Here is an 18,042-nt window from a genome sequence, read left to right as displayed (position 1 = left end):
TAAGAGGCATGTTTGTGTTTTTGTGTGTTTTTGTGTGTTTTTGTGGCTAGTGCACATTTTAATTAAAAAATATTAATAATTAACAGGGCAAACAGGCAAACGGGCCTCAAAGCGATGCTGAGTGTATCGGAGTGGCAGTGGGTGTGGGGCGCGTGGATTCGGTCGCTTTGGTCACATAATTTCATATCTGCGTAAAGTACATTAAAGGAGCATAAAAATTCATTACGCAGCGGCGGCGGTGGCAAAACAGCGCTGGCAGTTGCCCAAACAAATTATCGTTAGCCAAGTTAAAAGGCAAATGGCTACGGCACTGGCACCGGCACTGGCACTGGCATCAGCGGCGGCCTACAAGCCATGTCCACATCAGGGAAAGCGAAAGAGAGTGAGGGAATGGCCACGGGGGCACACTGCAGCCCAAACAGCCCGGCCAACGGCCACGCTGAGAGCAAGGAAAACAAAAACTGTGACACACCGCAGCCCAAAAAAATGTACAACAATCCCCCCGCGCGCCCATGTGGATGGTTGTGGATGTGGATGGGTATGTGCCGGCACTGCTGTAACTTTACTGATGCTGTAAGCTGTAACCAGAGGCTGCAGTCCCCAGCCTGGTACTTATTTTCATTATCTGACACACCTATTTAAAAATGTAAGTCTCCAAGTGTGACCCCCATTAGGTGGCGCCTAAAAGCCGGCCGAGCAGGCAGAGCAGGACACCGAACGGACATGCATATATAATTTACTTATTTAGCTTTTTAGTGGGTTGTTTTTTCGGACAAAGGTCCGGGGTCGTCTTTAGCTTGCGAACATGAAATTATTTAGTGGCAGTGTCTGCCCTTCTGCCGGGCAGCCATCAACGTCCCCGACAAATCGTCCCAGGAGGCGCTCAAAACTGTCAGCCATTGGGTGTTGTCCTAAAAGGTGCTTGCTCACATCTTCACCCGTGGATTGTCCATCTCTGCAGCATCACCATTACATTCTTCACCTCTCTATACAAACATTTCCCTAACTTCCCGCATAGCTTTCCGCCATCGTTTTCCCCCAAAATTCATTCCCTTTTCAGCTGTCCTTTGTTTTCGGCAGTTAAAATCTTGAAAGGGACTTTCCATGACCCGTCTGACTCTCTGTTTCGGTCCAGTAGTGGTATGTTTGCTGTGGTTTGCTCTTTCCTGGGTTTGATTGGGGATCGAGTCTGATTAGATTTTGCCTGAAATTAAGGTAAATTAACAGAGCTTACAGGGTAAGCTACAATAATAATAGGATATAAAGGTTTTGGGAAGACATCAATTATGTGAGGTCATTCTTGAACTATTAATGTGAATGGGTAAAACAGGGATCAATGAAAAATAATCACTCTTAACTATAACCTGTACCTACAATGTAGCTCCAGAGGAGCTGAATTCAGCTGCTTGAAACTTAAGTCCTGATTTAATCTCTTCCTTCTCTAACTGCTACCCTAATTTCCTGCTTGCACCACCGTCAAGCTCATTCCAACCTCAAGTCTGGTGCTGTCATCTTCCACGGAATATCAAGTATACGCTCTGTTGTGTCCACACTCCTCGGCGACGGGTGCGGCCCTTCACTAAATACCTTAATTGGCTTTAACAATGCCTTAATTTTCTGCTTATATGTTTGAGGGGGCAGACAAGTGCTGGGAGTACAGCAACAACAATAGTACCCAATGCGCTATTGTTCTGTCGTCCCTCACACAGATTCTCATACACACAGACAGCATACTTATGTGCATGGTCACAGGTCACACTCACACAGTCGTGCACTCCATTATAAGCAAATATTTTTAGCCTCATTTCAGCTAAAGACGCTTAAGCACGTTATAACTTTCCCCCTGATGAGGTTGTTGTTTCTGCCAAGCACTCATACAATCATACATACACTCGCAAGCACACGGACAGACACACAGATACAAAACTGGCGCTGATTTACCTAACAAGCGCAGCTCGAAGAACAAAAGGCAAAAGTCAGCGCGATGGAAAAGGGAATCCTGTTGTTGTTTTCATTTAAAGTGATTTAAAAAATTCAAAGGGCAATTGTTAGAACAAACACAGTTACACTCACGCACACACACACACACACACACACACACAACAAAAAGAATCAGCCCTTGTCCATCAGAGACAGAGTAACAGAGAGAAAGAGTCCAAAGAATGGAGCTCTCGGCTCGCCTTTTGCATCGCTCTGAAGGGAGACATTGCTTCTTATTGTTAACGTCACTTTGGTTGCTACGGTTCTTGTTCCCTTTCTTGTTGTTGCAATTGTTGGTACTGCATTTAAACACATGCAACACACACACACATACAACCACCCATACATACAATATGTGTAAGGAATAGTAAAAAGGGTACAAAAGACACTCAAAGCCCGTTGTCCGCTATCCACGAATTCACTGCCGTTGCCCCTTTCACATACTCCGTCGACTCGAACTCTCACTCTCACAAGGCAGGACAGGGACTAACATATTGTGTGCCAGTGTGTGTATATTGTGTGACGCTAATTATACCTAGTAGTAGTAGTCCCTTAGGGCATTCCTATTGTATTCGAGTAGGTTCTTGTAATAGAAAGAAATATAGGACATTATACAATGTTTAAAATCATAAATACTTGTAAAGGTGTGGCCTAAAAAATGATCAAAATTTCATCGCTTATATAAACCAATCCTAAATAGCGGGTATATCACAGTCGAGGTACCGACTGGATTATTTTCCTTTGTACTTTTGAAAAATACGAGCAGAACAATGATAATGTCGCATGCTAAATTACATGCAATTATGTATTTTTACTTCTATTTTTCTGCTGGCTTTTCCCCCTTTACTCCCCGTTCCGTGAAACATTACCTCAACGCCCTGTCACCGCTGTCAACGCCAAAGTATGTTAATAACAAAAACAATAGCAACAAGAACAAGGATACAAGGATACAAGAAACAGCGCGAATGAAGGGGAATACCAGGTGACTGCAACTGACACTGCATCTTGCCGTTTGTTATCCCTGGATATAATTATGGCTTGGAAATGGCTGAAGGGGGAAGAATAGTTCCGATGTACATATGTCGATGTGGTTAAAGGATACAAGATATACTATTAAAAGCTACATACCAAACCTAACTCTAACCCAGCTCGAGAACTAGTGCCAACAGAATGGAAACCCTTCTCACATTTCCTGACATTTGACTGTCTGGCGTCTAACATTCGCCACCAATGCGTGGAATTCTCAAACTGTACAAATACCATCTTCTCAATTAAGTTGGAATTATGCAAGTCAAATTTTTCTGTGGTTGGATTCGTGCTCAAAGCTGATTGACTGAGAATTTGAAGAGTTAATTAGACCCAAGAACTGAAGGGAACGTGCCAGTGAAATCATTTCAGCGTAAAGGCTTTTCAGATATTCTGCTAATAACAGTCCTGGGTATAACAGTTTAAGGCAAAAGCCCATAAAAATACTGGGAATTCTGCGGCTAGACAGCATAAAGAACATTCTTCGAAATTTCTCGAAAGACTTGTAGCGGCAAAGAGAAATTAACATAATAAGGGAATTTCCAAGAGTTGATAGGGAATATATTTTACAAATATTTAAGAATAATATTCTTGTTTAAATTTACAATATTTTCATTATATTCTAATTACATTTATGTGAACTAAGAAGCTCAATGAAGTCATGGTTTTCTGTTTGAATTCAAATTTGGCTGGGAATTTCCGCAATTCCTCTGCTTGAACCAGCTCGGATTCTGCGCCTTGTTTCGAAACTGACATCGAAACCGAGCCGAAAAAGGACGAGGCACACGACCACAGGACACGACGGCGTTGTGAATGGCGCCCGGAGCGCAGCGCCGGCGATGTGATGATGCCGACGAGGAGGGACAGAGAGCCGTATGAGACAGCAGCAGCAGCAGAAGGAGCAGCACGTAGACACTGGCGAGAATGAGAGCGAGCAATTCGTGAATATTTCATGAACGAACGCGTCACGGAGCGACGAGAATAACGGTATTCGGTCGCAAACGGTACTGTAAACGATGGCAATGGCGGCGATGGCGACTCGTTCTCGTCCTCGGAGAGAAATGTAGGGAAACGCATCCAGTCGTTGTCGTCGCCGACGTCGCTGTCGTTGCCGCCGTCGTCATTATCGTCGTCGGCAGAAGGAAAATCGCCTGGCTCTGGTCTTCAGCCGTTGCCGTTGCCGTTGCCACCGCCACCGTCGTCGCTGTTTGCTCTTGCTGCCGCTGTGCTGTCGTTGCCGTTGCCGTTGCAGTGGCAGTGGCTGTGGCTGTGGCAGCAGCGCCTCTGAATTTTTGGCCAATGCGTGTGCTGCTGGCGTTCAGTAAGAAAAGCGTCGCCCAGCGGTCTAGTACGAACGTATACCGAACGCCTTGTGTTCTTCCTGTTCTTTGGGTTCCAACTCCGTTAGCGTATAGACGACGTATATCTGAAGAGAAGAGATACGAGTGGTGTGTGTGTGCGTTGATCTCGTCTCTTTTTGGTTCCGGTGCGTTACTCCAAAAGAAACAGAAAATCTGAAACTGCGAACTGCTCTGAAAAGCATTTACCATAATGGCAAATTATTTGTGGGGGAAAGTGCTCTACAAATGATCTATTGATATCATGAGATCACGCCTGCCTTACTTCTATTATTATTCTGATCCATAGTCTGTGATGTCTTTAAGCCCAGTTTCCCAGTGAGGGCTTCCACTGTCAGCCACAAACTTTTTGGGCGACTTTCATTAAACTTTGACAAATGTTTTCAGATGATTTTCCTTCAGTCAGTGACTTCTAAAGTTCGCTGCAAATTTGCGCGCGACGAAACTCATTTGTGGAAGCTGCCGGCTAAATAATTGCCAGCAATTCCTCTTCTGGGAAACTTTAGAAACCCAATCCCATTCGCAATAGATTTTTTTTTTCCTTTTTTTAGATTATTATTATTTTCTACTCCACTCTTTGCATGACATTCCGAATAGCAGACATTCAGACCGTCTCGTACGAGATGTTCAAATGACAGGAATATTTATAATTTCCGCTAGGGGTTCTGTGTCAGTAGACACAACAGCAACTAGGGATATAATCGTTGGATATAGAGTGGGAGAAATAATTTGCGATTACTGGCAGGCAGAAGGCAGCTGAAGAAATCCATGAAACGATATCCAACATAACGAAACGGAACGGAACGGGCCAAAAGAAATTACAAGCCAAGTGCGCTTGAGTTCGTGTATTTCCGGTTGAACAAACACATAAGCGAAACATAAAAGAAAGGCGAACGAAAATTATAAAAATACTCGTAATAAGTCAGAGCAGAGCAGCACATGCGAGACGAACACGGCCAGAACCAGGACGAGCCGTAACGCAACCAGAAGGAGCAGAGCAGCCAGAGCAGAGCCATCAGCATAAGGCAAAGGCCACAAGGAAAAGCTCGAAAAGTGAAAATACATAGAGAGTCGGCAACTAGCAACCAGCAGCCAGCACCCAGCAGCGAGCATATTTCATAAGTTTACAGGAGCAACACTCGCACTTATATATATAAAACGATATATATATAGAAGTACATAAGTATATATATATATTTAAAAAAGCCGGGAGCGAGCCAAGAGAAAGCAACCCACAGAACTAGCCAAAGCAAGAGCCAGAGCCAGAGCCAGTGCCACAGTCATTGCATATGTGAGACGGTGGCGACAAAGGCGAACCCACGACCTTTGGCACACAGTTCAGGCAACTGCAGGGAGAGGTCAGCGAATCAATAGAGGAGTCGAGAAACAGCGCGCAAAAGCCCTAAGGCCGCCTGGATATAGAACACCCGTAGAAAGCGACCAAAATTCACTCGCAAATTATGCTGACCATGTCCACTCTGATGATGCCAGCACCGACTATAGCTATGGGTGCACCGCAGATCACAATGGGCCCCCACAAGCCGCCGGAAACGAAGCTCCTGGCCATCCATCCAGCAGCAGCTGCTGCCGCTGCCGCCCAGCAGCAACAGCAGCAGCAAACGGTGACAGCTGCTCATCTGCAGCACAATGGCCAGCAGCAACATTCCCAACAGCAGCAGCAGCAAATGTCGCAACAACAGTCGGCACTGCAGCAACAGCAGCAGCATCAGCAGATGGTTGGCAGCAACTCCAAGCCAGGTGAGTGCGGATCGGATCTGGACTGTCAATAGTTTTTCTTTTTTTTGGGTGGGGAATGTCCTCTGGCTTTCGTGGCATTAGTCGCCTCCGGTAATGGTGTTGCATAAATTAGGAAATGTCGTTTCCATTTCAGCCCGAGAACGTGTCTCGAATGGCCTAGTCGATGGTGCCAATGAATCGATTTGGTTCTGGGAAAATTAAAACCACTTTTGAAATGACACACATAGTTTCATTTGAGTGTACAATTATTGATTGATGCATACTAAAATAATAAATAAATAATTCGTAAATACACTTGGAAATGAAATTTATAACTTTATCTATTCAATATATAAAAATTGTCAAGATTTTTAAATCATATAGAATTAATTTCCTCCGACTTATTATTGACTAGTTTTATCAATTTAATATCCAGAACATTTTGTCATCTGCTATTACAACTATTTTTTTTTATTTATGTGCCAAATTTCTACTACAAAATAAGAGAAAGACCAGCTTTATTTATGATTTTTGGCCAGTCTCTTGGTAAATTTAAAAAATGAAGAGTCTCTGACAAATAATTCTGGCCACACACAACATTTCGCAATCAAAAGACATTCTCTGCCACGTCTAAACAATAGTCTACCTTTGACTAGAAAACAATTAAAAGTATCCCACACAGAGTACCTATATCTATGTAAACAAGAGTTTAAGTATTCCAACCCATGTCCCGACAATAGCCAAGCAATTACATTTCTAGAAAGAAGACACCTGAAGGCAATGTATCTGTGTAGGAAAAGTCTATCATATTTATAGAAATTTGTATGCGTCATGGGGCGAAATCATCTAGGCAACACATTCAATTAATTGTCTCCCCCCCCAGAGGGGCATAGGAAATTTTTAGAATTCCAATACAGCTGAATTTTCAGAGAAATAGTATTACTTTCGGATATTTTTGAAAGGGGGAAAATTTTCGATGCGGCAGCAGGAAACCTCAAGCTCTGCTTTGGCAAATGCCAAGCGAATGACCAAATTCGTACACGTAATCCGAAAATAACAAAATTCGAACACGCATTTCCAAGATGAATTATTGTGGACAGGCTCCCTCCGCCCTCCAACAGCAGGCAGGGTCCTGGGAAGCCCCAAATGTCAAGCGGAGGCATTACAAGCATAAATATCAGTTACAATTTTCATATTTTTAGCCACAAATGAAAAATTTGATACAGCCTCGAAAGAGCTTGGTATGGGGACTGCCACTGGCACTGGCACTGGGACTGGGACTGGGATTGGGACAAAGCAAGGAAATTGCATAGTCGAAGAGATTTACAACTTAAAAACAACTTAAGCCGAAACTTGGAAACAAAAAGCGAGCCGAGGCAGGGAAAGGACCAGTGCCAGTGAAGAGGCTTTTCTCCGAATGCTAGCTAGGCCTGCCACAGCTCCAGGACCTCCTACACCCTCGCCTGCCACATCGTGACTACGGTTGCTAATGGCAGAAACTATACAGAAATAGACACTGGCAGGCATAAAACCGGAAGCAACGGCACAGGAAGCTGCATGAAAATGAAACGTTGCCAACGAGATGAGCATCCTCCTCCGCCTTCTGACTTTCGACTGTAATGAAAAATGGAAAATGACTACTAAAAATAGTGGAAACTTGAGTGTTGTGTTGGTATATTTTGTGTGTGTGTGTGTGTGCTTATTTTTGTGTGGCTGTGTGTCCGTCTATCTGTTCTCAAAAGCAAGGCAAGAGCGCAACTCGAAAATGAATTTAATTATGGCAAAAAAGTGAAAATTTCCACACTTGAGTCTGAGAAGTTTGCCTTAGCCCAAGGAAGTGGTCGGAATGGGTTGCAGATTGGGATGCGGCCGGAACTAGAGCGGGAGCCGAGACCAAGACCAAGACCAGGCCCAGCACCAGGCCCAGGCGTTGATGAGCGTGAAAAGTGTGAGAAAATTACTAGACAACACAAGGCGAGGCATAAATAAGAAAACCGACAACCCCTACACCTAGTCGGGGTGAAAGTGAAGTGTCTGCCAGTCTGCCAGTCTGAGCATTGTGTAAGTTGGCTTAATGCGAGACGGCTTAGAGGAGAACAGAGGAGACTAGAGCAAATGATGGCCAGAAAAACCCCCGTTAGTTTCTTTGGTTTTGGTTAGGTAGGGAAATGGAAATGATACGAGGACAATTGACTTGGAGATGAGACCACTTAGTTACTAATTAGCAGAGTTGGAAAAAGTCGACAGTCCCACACAGAAAAGCAAACATTGATTACCAGGCAAAATGATTGCAAATTGAAAATTAAGCACGCCGCTGAATTTCCAATTCAAATGGGGAAAAAACGACGGTACGCAGACGGTGGAAAGCTGCCGGCAAACAGACACATGCATATAAATTTGTATATGTACGTATTCAGTGCCAGGACCAAGACCACTACCACTACCAGTACCAGTATCACTAACAGTAGTGGCAGAGGCACACGGTGCATGAACTTTCGAGCAGCACTTCTACACAGAGAAAGAGAGAGAAAGACAGAGAGAGAGGCAGTGGCAGGTTACACCTACATGCCGCTGCAAAAACAAACAGCGACTGCGAGTTTTGTGAAGTGTCGCAACTACAACAGCAGCAGCAGCAGCAGCAGCAACAGCAACAGTACCGGCAGAACCTGCAGCAGCCAAGCCAACAAGTGCCACAGTAGTGGGCTGTGGAAAGAGACCCATCCACAGCAGCCCAACAACATCCACAGCTACAACAATAATTGCCAACTACAGTGCCAGTTGCTTTCTAGAGAGAGGTAGTTCCTAAAGAAGATTGGATTTTTGCTGAAAATTTGCAAGAATATGGCTGCTTCTCTCATCATTAGATCTCTAGGTTTCTTAAAATTCAATCTCCAAGTCTCAATCAATTTCCAAATAGTTCTTCTATATAAAGCTTATCCTCTTCATCTCACTCGAGCTATTTCCATCCCAATTATATCCGACAATGCTTCTGTGTATTTAATTTTTGGATCTGCTGTTTAACTATTTTAAACAGGTTAAATTTTCTGTTAAGAAAGTACTATCACCCAAATCGGTATTTCTTTTGAGTTTTTGTGAAATGGTGAAATGTAAGTCAAATCCTTTGCAGCCAATTCCCACTGTAGGACGTAGCACTATTATCTGCTCTTGCCGGGGCTCTGCCTGCCGCTCTCTGCACTTGGCTGTTTTTCTTTGCCGTCAATTGGAAGAAGAACTACCAGCAAGCAGCAGCCAGGAGTACGAGAAGCGCGCTTTACTTTCGCTCAGGCGACGGCGACAGGAAAACTTTTAAATTGGTTGGCAACACTTGCAGCTTACACACACACAAGCAAGCACACAGACACATATAAACACACCCACCCACTAACAGTCACATGCATACTTAATGTTTGTTTTGGAAATGAATTTGGCAATTTTTGTACTGCACTGCGGGAGGTGCTGGGTGGATTGGTGTTTGGGGGGTATGGGTGTGGGTGTTGGTGTTGGTGTTGGTGGGATGCAGTAGGGGAGGAGTCACCGTCTGAGTGGCAAAACGGAGGCGAGAGACAGCCAGGCAACACCTCAAAGTAATTTGCCAGCAAATCATTGGAAAGAGTCGACTCCCCACTTCCAAGCTTCAGGCCAACGAAGGAGCAGAGCAACGCTACGGCATCAGCCCAAAAGTATGCAATGCCGATTGCGATACATACAAACATACATGCACACAATCATAGATGGTATACACTCGGAGAAAAAATACGGAATATCGCATATTAATAAAAGATTTGCTTCATTGGTAGCATTTTTAAGTTCGAATGTTTTGATAAACTGAGAAATATACTGAGATACTAGGGGATGGAATTTATTTAAACAACTCAAATTTCTGAAATTTTTTTGTTGGTGTACGTTCATGTGGGCATATGTGTATATGTGTGGGTAAAAAACCACTAAAGTGAAATGCATTTATCGACCGCAAAGCGTTCGAAATGAAATCTGTTTAAAGGATTTTAATACCCCAGCAAGAACGTGGAGTCTGTGTAAGGAATCGAACTGGTTGGTGGCTTGCTGGCTGGCTGACTGGCTGAAAGGTGGGATGGGTGGCTGTATGGCTGCATGGTTGGGTACTGGGGGGTGGGGGATGGGGATGGCCACCCAGTGCTATACGGGTGGAACACAAAAAGTCAATGAATTCGTTTGGCGAATTGAAAAATTAATTCAGTTGCCGTCGCTGGCATTGATAAGGAGAAGCCGAGCAGGAAAAACTTTTACACGCCGCTTTCATTTTATGTGTCTTTATCTTAACGCTCTCTCTCTCTCTCTCTCTCACTCTTTCTCTGTGTGTGTGTGTGTGTGTCTTTCTCGCTCTTTCCTGATAAAGTGTGCGTGTGTTTGTACTTACTCACACACTGGCAAGCTTTTTACTTACTAATGATTTCTCATTTCGCTTACGGTATTTCTCTCTGGTATTTGTGCTTTTTGTCTTACTCTGCGTTTTACAGCTACACCGATATACACATACATATATACAGTAGCACGAGTAAATCCTTCAGGGATACAGAACCACCCAGCCACCCATCTGGGACTGAGGCCAAATTACTCACTGACGTTGTTGTGGATTTTCCCTCATTTTGCCCCCAAACGCTTTTCCTCTTCACTGGCAACGGCGATGGCGATGGCAACGGCAACGGCGACGGCAACAGAAACGAAAAGCGAAGGAAATTAAGCAAAAAGCGCAAAGATTTATTTCGCTTTGATCAAAATTAAATGAATTGATTTTAATACGCCCCGTGGGCAAGATATTTCCTACGCTTTTGCAAATGAAAACGCATAAAAAAGGTGTTGGTTGCCCTTGTGGGCGTGGTCCTTCCCTCTGTCGCCGGTTGCCGGTCGCTCATCCTGGTCTTGGAGCTCGTTGTGAGCTTTATTTTATGCCAGCGGCCATTACAATTGAGTAGCTTTAGTCCTGCTTCCGTGTGTAGACGTATCTGTGTGGCCCATTTGCATAGCGATTGGTCAGGGGATGGGGCAGCGTCTTCTTAAAGTGAGTCGATAAATTTAAGCTGTGTTAAATAGAAACTGGGGATATGCAACTGGGTAATAGCTACAGAGTAAGACGGACCCGCAGTTTTAAAAGTGGTGAAATTTGTACAAATTCCCATAGACATTAAATATAAAATATTTTCTAAATAAAACATTGAAAAAAATCAGGGATCGATAGTTGAAAACTCATCTTTTTCTGGATGGTATGTCCCCCCTTGTTCCATTTACTTTGATTTTATTTCATTTGATTTTTAACATTTTTTGACCTCCCTTTTATACCTTGGACTATTTTTTACTCGGCTTTTTTACATTTTTTGTGCGGGGGTTTTTTTGCTGTAGTTTCCTGTTGGTGGCAGCAAATGAAAAGTTTACATTTCATTGCTCAATTCGACATTTGACATTTGGCAGAGCCATAAGCAGCGACAGAGGCAACGGCATAGAAAATGAGGCTCACAGTTTTCGGTGCCAGGTTTTTTTTTTGTTGCACAGTCTCCGGCATTGAGTCGATTTTTTTCGGAAAATACCGACAATTGACAGCGGCCTCGTTGTTGTTTTCATCGCTTTTGTCGCTCTTTGTCTGAGTTTTTTTAGATCTGGGTTTTGTCCCTTGTTTGGCTTTGGCCGTGCAATAAAAGTGTCTGCAGATCGTCCGCTTGTTGCATGGTGTACATATAACAAATGGCTCATACCTAAATCCGATTGGGCTCGGAGGGGGCACATGCACCCACTACCGGGGCACTGGCACTCCAGCAGCACTGGTCAACACTTTGGTGCAATTTAAATTTCATGCATTTTTCATTAACTCTGAAAAATAGGCGACCACTCGACTGGGACGGGCCTCCTCCATTACCCAACGACAGGGATATGACCTGTGTGGTGGGACTGGGGGTAGAGAGCCCTCGTAGAGAGAGCCTCATCTTAAATGCCCATCTATTTTACTGCTGCAGTCCCACATAGTACCAGGCCCAGCAGCACTTGAGCTCTAGAGGGCCGAGGCCCATTTACATTTTCGTACTGCTGCCGGCCCCGCGCTGCCCACTGTCCCAAGCCACCCGAATCCCCCACTCAGATATATAGTCTATATCTTCCACTCTTTCTCTTTCAGTTCGTATCGATTTTGAGTGTCGCCTGCCATTCAAATGGTTTTTATTTCGCATTTATGTGCCCCGACCCAGACTTGGCCCTGTCCTGGTCCTGTCCTGCACTCATCCTCAATCTTTGGCGGGTTCCCGTTCCCCCAGTCCCAGCCACAGTCCCCGCCCCAGCCCCACCCCCAGCCCCTGGGCTGACTTTGGCACGTTTTAATGCATTGGCCACAGCAGGGCTAAGGCTCCAGCCCCCGCCTCCTGCTCCTGCTCTACGTGTGCGCGTCTCCCTTAACCCTATACTGCCTGCCACTCGCATTGTTTTGCTCGTTTGGCATTCTCCTCTTACTCTTAGTCGGTTTTTTGTTGGTTTGGCTCGTTTTTATGCCTTTTCCAAAACTTTTGCATAAAGTCATTTGGGGCGTTGATGGAATTTTTGAGCAGAGTCCTTTCCCCACTCTGCCTTCGTCGATGATCGCAGTGCATGCCATATAGAGTGCTGCTGCCCCATATAAAAAAGGAAGAGTGTTTAGTCCTGAGCTAAATTTTATGAGCTGTGCGTGCGAGTGCCGCCGTTCGACTTTGGTCTCGTTTCCCCAAATGCTGGTTAGTACTCGTACGAGTACTCGTACAAATAAAATTATAAAATTTCGCATAGTTCTTTTGCCCAAAAAATGTTAAGCTGAAAATAAAAACCAAATTTTGGATAAATAAAACAAACTTTAGGTAAATAAAACATGGTACACGCTGGCCATGGCTCGGCTTTCGACCATAAAAAGTGCTAAGTAAACACATGTGGCAGGACGAAAAATACACCCTTCCCAGTCCCACCTCTCTCCAGTCCCCACAGCATTTCCGCACCCGCAAAGCAAATGCCTGCACATAGTGTAAACACATAAATTTATGCATTTTCAATGGAGAGCTGTTAGCATAAATTTACGGCCCAAAAAAAAGAAGCAAAACTAAAAGAGAGAAAGGGTAAAATCAACGATGGGGAGGAGCTGCTTTTTTGGGTGGGGTGTATGATGGCCAGCAACAAACTGTACAAAATGTACAAAAGTGCTTAACAAAACAAAACCAGAACTGAAAAGAGCCAAACAGAGAACTGGACAAAAATAGCGTTGAAGCAACGCAAAGCAAACATTCGAAACTCCCGTAGTCGGTAGAGGGGGGTCGGGTGTGGAGCAGCGGAGTTGCCTCCGAGAGCGAGAGACTCGACACAAACGGAAAAATGCAAACAGAAAGCAAATACGGCCAAAAAGGCAACTCAAAAGGGGTGAGGCCAAGGGTCGAGTGGGCGTACCAAGGGGAGTGGTAAGCTGTACCCCATCTGGGGTATGTTCTGCACAAAAAAAAAACCTGAAGCAATTCGTGGCGCCCTGTCCTGCTTTAAAAACCTTAACACATTTACAATGATTGAATCAATAAACGGCGACAAGTGCGTCTGTATTGTGCAGCTTTCGCTGTACGGTTGTATCTGTGTGTGTGAGCGGGGATCTATTTGTGTACCGCTAACTGCTGCCAATTGGCAGTACGATACGAAAAAGCACAACGGCAGCGTTTTCGACACTGACGGGCTACCATTTGAGAAGGACATGCATTGCAATTCGTGTGAGTTTTTCGTGAAAATTCTCAGGCACGAAAGGAACACAATAGGAACGAAACTGTTCCCGAAAACAGACAGGAAATATAGAATGAGGAATATTGTCAGATAGATTGTGGAAAGTATAGGTAGTACAGTGCTGGATCTGTTGATCTGTTTGTGCGGTATTTGTGCATATTCATCGCGCGTGCTCGTGTCCTTTTTGCCGGCCATCTTTAGTTTCGATGCGTGTCCCGCTGTTATTTTTGCATACTGGCATTCGTTAGCAGCTGACAGTACGGGTTGGCAGAGGCAGAGGCGGAGACAGTCGAGCAGGCAGCTGGATGTTTTTTGTTGGTTGTGGCAAGCGCTTTTTGTGAGCCAGTGTTTGCGTTTACGCAGGGTTTGGTGGGAGGAGAGGACTGCGGCCCACTGCATATGGCAAATGTTAAGAGCTTTGCTTTTGCCGAAAGCAAAAGCCATAGCCATAGCACCCGCTGAGGATCAATTGGTGGTGCAGGTCAAAGAATCAGAACTGAAACATTAACGATGGTGGGGTGGGGTGGTGGTGGTTTGGGTTGCAGGCCAAAGTTGCGACTCGTACGAAAGCGCTTTGTCATGGCTGGGGAAAAAGTTTCTCTAATTATACATATCAGAAGCCATGACCATTTCGCATTCAGCGCTGCCAAAGAGTTGAAGAGAAGCCGCAGAAAACAATTTGCAAACTTTGCGAGTACGGATCTGCGGTGGCTCTTTGTCCCTTCCCTCCTTTATCCCCACAAAAGAAAAGAAAACTTTAAAAATTTTCATTGCACTTTTCAGCGCACAAGCTTCGGGGGGCCAACCGGAGTTAGATATGTCAATGAGCACGCACGCAGAGCATCTCAGGCAACTTATCAATTTTTTCATGCACCCAAATGGCAGGAAAGGGGAGGTAGATGGGAGATGGACAAAGGAGGAGGCACTGTCTGTACAAACATTTGGCTTTGGACGGGGAAGCAACGGCAGAGAGTCAAAACGAAGCGGAGATGCAGTCGGAAATGCCATTGAAAATAGTTTAAAGTTGCACCAAAAAGGATATTGAGCTAAGCCAGTTGCGCGCAGGGGCTTACAAGAAGGAGTAGCAGCAGCAGCAGAAGCTCCTCTGTCTCCTTTCTATCTCTACGAACATGTGGATGCGGTGCCCATGTGCTCTGTTGGTTTTCTATTTGCCTTCGCATCGTCCTAGCTCCCTAGCTCCCTGGATCCCAGGCTCTCTGGCTGGCTGCTTATGGAAATCCGCATGATGATTGCATATCCTTCGCCTGGCATGGGAACGGAGACGCTGCCATATCCCTAATGCCGCCGAAAGTTTGCGTTCATTTGGCTGCTGCTTTCCTTTTTTTTTTCTTCTTTCAAATACCCTTCCATAGTCGAGGCGATGCCGAAGCAATGACCAGATGTCTGATCACTGTATCACTGTCGAAGCCGACGATCTGCTCTGCCTTAGAGCCAGTACCATACCCACTTTTATTTGTGTTCTCATGACTAAGGAAAAGGGGGTCCCAATCGGATCACTGCATCAAAAAGGTGTCACTGGTAAGGGCATCTGAAGCGTCAGTACTCGAAGCTGGCTTTCTATTTGTCTCTTCTCTCTCTCTTTTTTTTTTTGCTATGCTTTCAGCTGAGAAAACTTTTGCTTGGTTTTTCCTATTTTCCTTGTCGGCGCTGTGGCTTGGCGGCAGCGTCCTGCCAAAGTGTTTCTCTTGCATTTGAAGAGCTTTTTCTTAATGTCACTTATGCATAAGTTCCTATGAGTTGGCCCCCCTCACACACACACACAAACACACACGTATGTGGATGTGGATGTGGATCCATAGCCAGTACCAGTTCCAGGCTCTGTGCTGGGTGCAAGCTCACTCATGTTTGCATGTGGATAAGTGCAACGAGAGAGGAAGCGTCCGGGGAGGTCTCCTCGCAGGAGGACGACATATGTGCCCCAGTGTGGCTCCTTCGCCGCCTCTGTGTGTCTCTGTGTGCGAGTGTGTGTGTTTGTATTTGAGACTAACTTGATGGCACATCCTCTATGGGGATTTACAAGTGCTTAGTTCTATGTCGCAAAAAACGCTTTAATATTATTATATTTTCTTCTATATACACTTGCTGCTGTGTGTGCTGTTTTCTTTTCTTTTTTCGTTTTTTTTTTTGGTTTTGGCTGCAGCTATAATCAAATTAAACCAAATGAAATGAATATACGATACCACAAAAGGCCATACAAATTGAATGCCGGAATTTTTCTTTAAGCATTCCCATTCCGTTCCCTCCACTCTGCCACATGGCATCATAAATAAACGCTTGCACACACATCTACACGTACACGTACCCGCCCATGGGTGCCTTGATGTATTACATGTGTTGGCATTATTTACTTAACTCGGCTCTGCTCTATTTTAGCCGCTCCAAAAAGCCAAGTCTACTTTGGCTCCCAGGCCAGACCAAGACCATGCCGCAGCTATTAGTGCAGCAGCGACGCCAGCCGAGGCAGCAGCGGCGACAAAACAGCAACAATGCCACTAGCCAGACCTATCCGAGGATGAAGACATTAAGACCCAGCATGCGTTGCCCAACACACACACCCAAACACACACCCATAAACACACCCGAGGGGGAGGGACAGGACGAGGCCGGAGCCGGAGCCGGGGCAGACATTGGTGGGCGTAAAGAGAAAGAAATATAATGCCAACATAACATTTAATCCAAGAAATTCCATATCATAGTCAGTGGGGAAGCCAGGAGCAGCGGCAGGCTGCCGCAGCAGAGCACATTTCGCACCGTGAAGCAAAGTCAGATGAATAGGTGGAAAAAGATAGTGAAATATCTATAAAATGAACAATAGAAAGGTACGAGTTTTGGTTTTGCAGAAGACTGCTTTACACCTGTAAAACCTACTAAGAAGAATTTTTTAAGTCAACTTTCCCTAGCTTTACCTTACCTGATGCACACACTCTGTCCGTCTTTCTGTCTGTTTGTCTGTTTCCCCTCTTGGCCTAATGCCTGGGCGATCAGTGCATAACCTGGCGAGAAAAACCTCCTACTTTAAGACCCTGACGAACACTCTCGTAATGTTTATTTCCACTGTGCTTACGAGTATCTGGACAGAGTCGCAGGGACTGGCCCTGGCTCTGGCTCTGGCTATTGCTCTGGCTCTGGCTCTGGCACACTTAAATGGTGCACGAGAAAAATAGAGAAGAGAGAAGAGTACGAGAAAGAACCGTGAGCAGACTTTTAGCAGCTGAGCGGAGCTGAAGCCGAACTGAGCCAAGCTAAAAGTCGTGGCTGAGACTGGGAGCTGGGGAATGGGCAAACGGAAGGAAGAAATAATCATAAAAATTATTTCAGCACACACACCCATTCACCCCCAGACAGAGATGTGTACGTAATGCACATGTTTGTGTGTATCTGTGTGGGTGATCATAATGTTGCAAGACGTCTGAGGCAGCCGCTGGGAATCTCTTCATTTTCGATGCCGTCGCAGGATTTACACTTTAATGGCAGCCCAGACCCAAGAAAAGCGGCTGAAGGCGTATCTGCCTTTTTTAATTTTCTTGCTTCATATTTCCTATTTAGCCAGGGATCCCTGTGTATGTTTCAATGTGTGTGTTAATGGGTCTCGTGTCTGAGGCAAAGTAAACACAAAAATTGATATCCCGCCGTCAGTTTTAATGCCCTATGAATGTCGGTTAATAAACCTTTGCCCCCCGCACTTTTTGTTATTATTTTTTAAACCACATTTAATGCTCATCTTTTCTCCTTCTCACTTCTTTTTTTTCGTTTGCAGGTAAGCCATGCGTCTCGACTAGCCATGCCCTTTCGAGGAGTTCCCCCCTCAGAAAATTATGATTGGAAGTCGTTTTAAAGGCCGCCAGGGGGGCAACCGGCGGTGAGTTTCAAAAGCATCATCATCCAAGCTCTGTTACGGCTACGCATTCGTGGCAATGTTGATATATTTTTTTGGATGCACCCTCAGCCAGAACAAAGGCCCACCTCGATACGACGGCGTTAACATTTAATTATGCCATTTTCATTTCCGTAATAAAATGAACTTGTTAGCCCCAGATAATGGTAGGCGGCATTTAGATGTAGATGGCGAAGAAGCCTTTGTTCTTATGTTCTCATTGCCTGGGCAAATTATCATTGATTTGGTTGCTTAATCTAGCCTGACCGTCTCGAATCGAGTCGAGCCGAGTCGGGCATTAAA

The 18,042-nt window shown here is 44.9% G+C and overlaps 1 protein-coding gene across 4 annotated transcripts in view; it reads left to right on the top strand.

Moving 5' to 3' along the window:
• Positions 1–4,310: 4,310 nt before the first annotated feature.
• Positions 4,311–18,042, top strand: part of LOC108157642 (nucleolysin TIA-1) — a 90,446-nt gene continuing 76,714 nt past the window's right edge. For 2 of the 4 annotated variants that reach the window (XM_017289789.2, XM_017289787.2), the window contains exons 1-2: positions 4,311–4,492; positions 5,110–6,122. In XM_017289789.2, the coding sequence (XP_017145278.1) occupies positions 5,825–6,122 (298 nt within the window). In that variant the 5' untranslated portion in view covers positions 4,311–4,492; positions 5,110–5,824. The remainder of the gene's footprint in view (positions 4,493–5,109; positions 6,123–18,042) is intronic. The other 2 variants (XM_017289788.2, XM_033389657.1) reach the window with 2 other exon arrangements.

The sequence above is a fragment of the Drosophila miranda genome, chromosome 2 (assembly GCF_003369915.1).
Source record: "Drosophila miranda strain MSH22 chromosome 2, D.miranda_PacBio2.1, whole genome shotgun sequence".
Taxonomy (NCBI): Eukaryota; Metazoa; Arthropoda; class Insecta; order Diptera; family Drosophilidae; genus Drosophila; species Drosophila miranda.
This window is presented reverse-complemented; position numbering and strand designations above follow the sequence as displayed.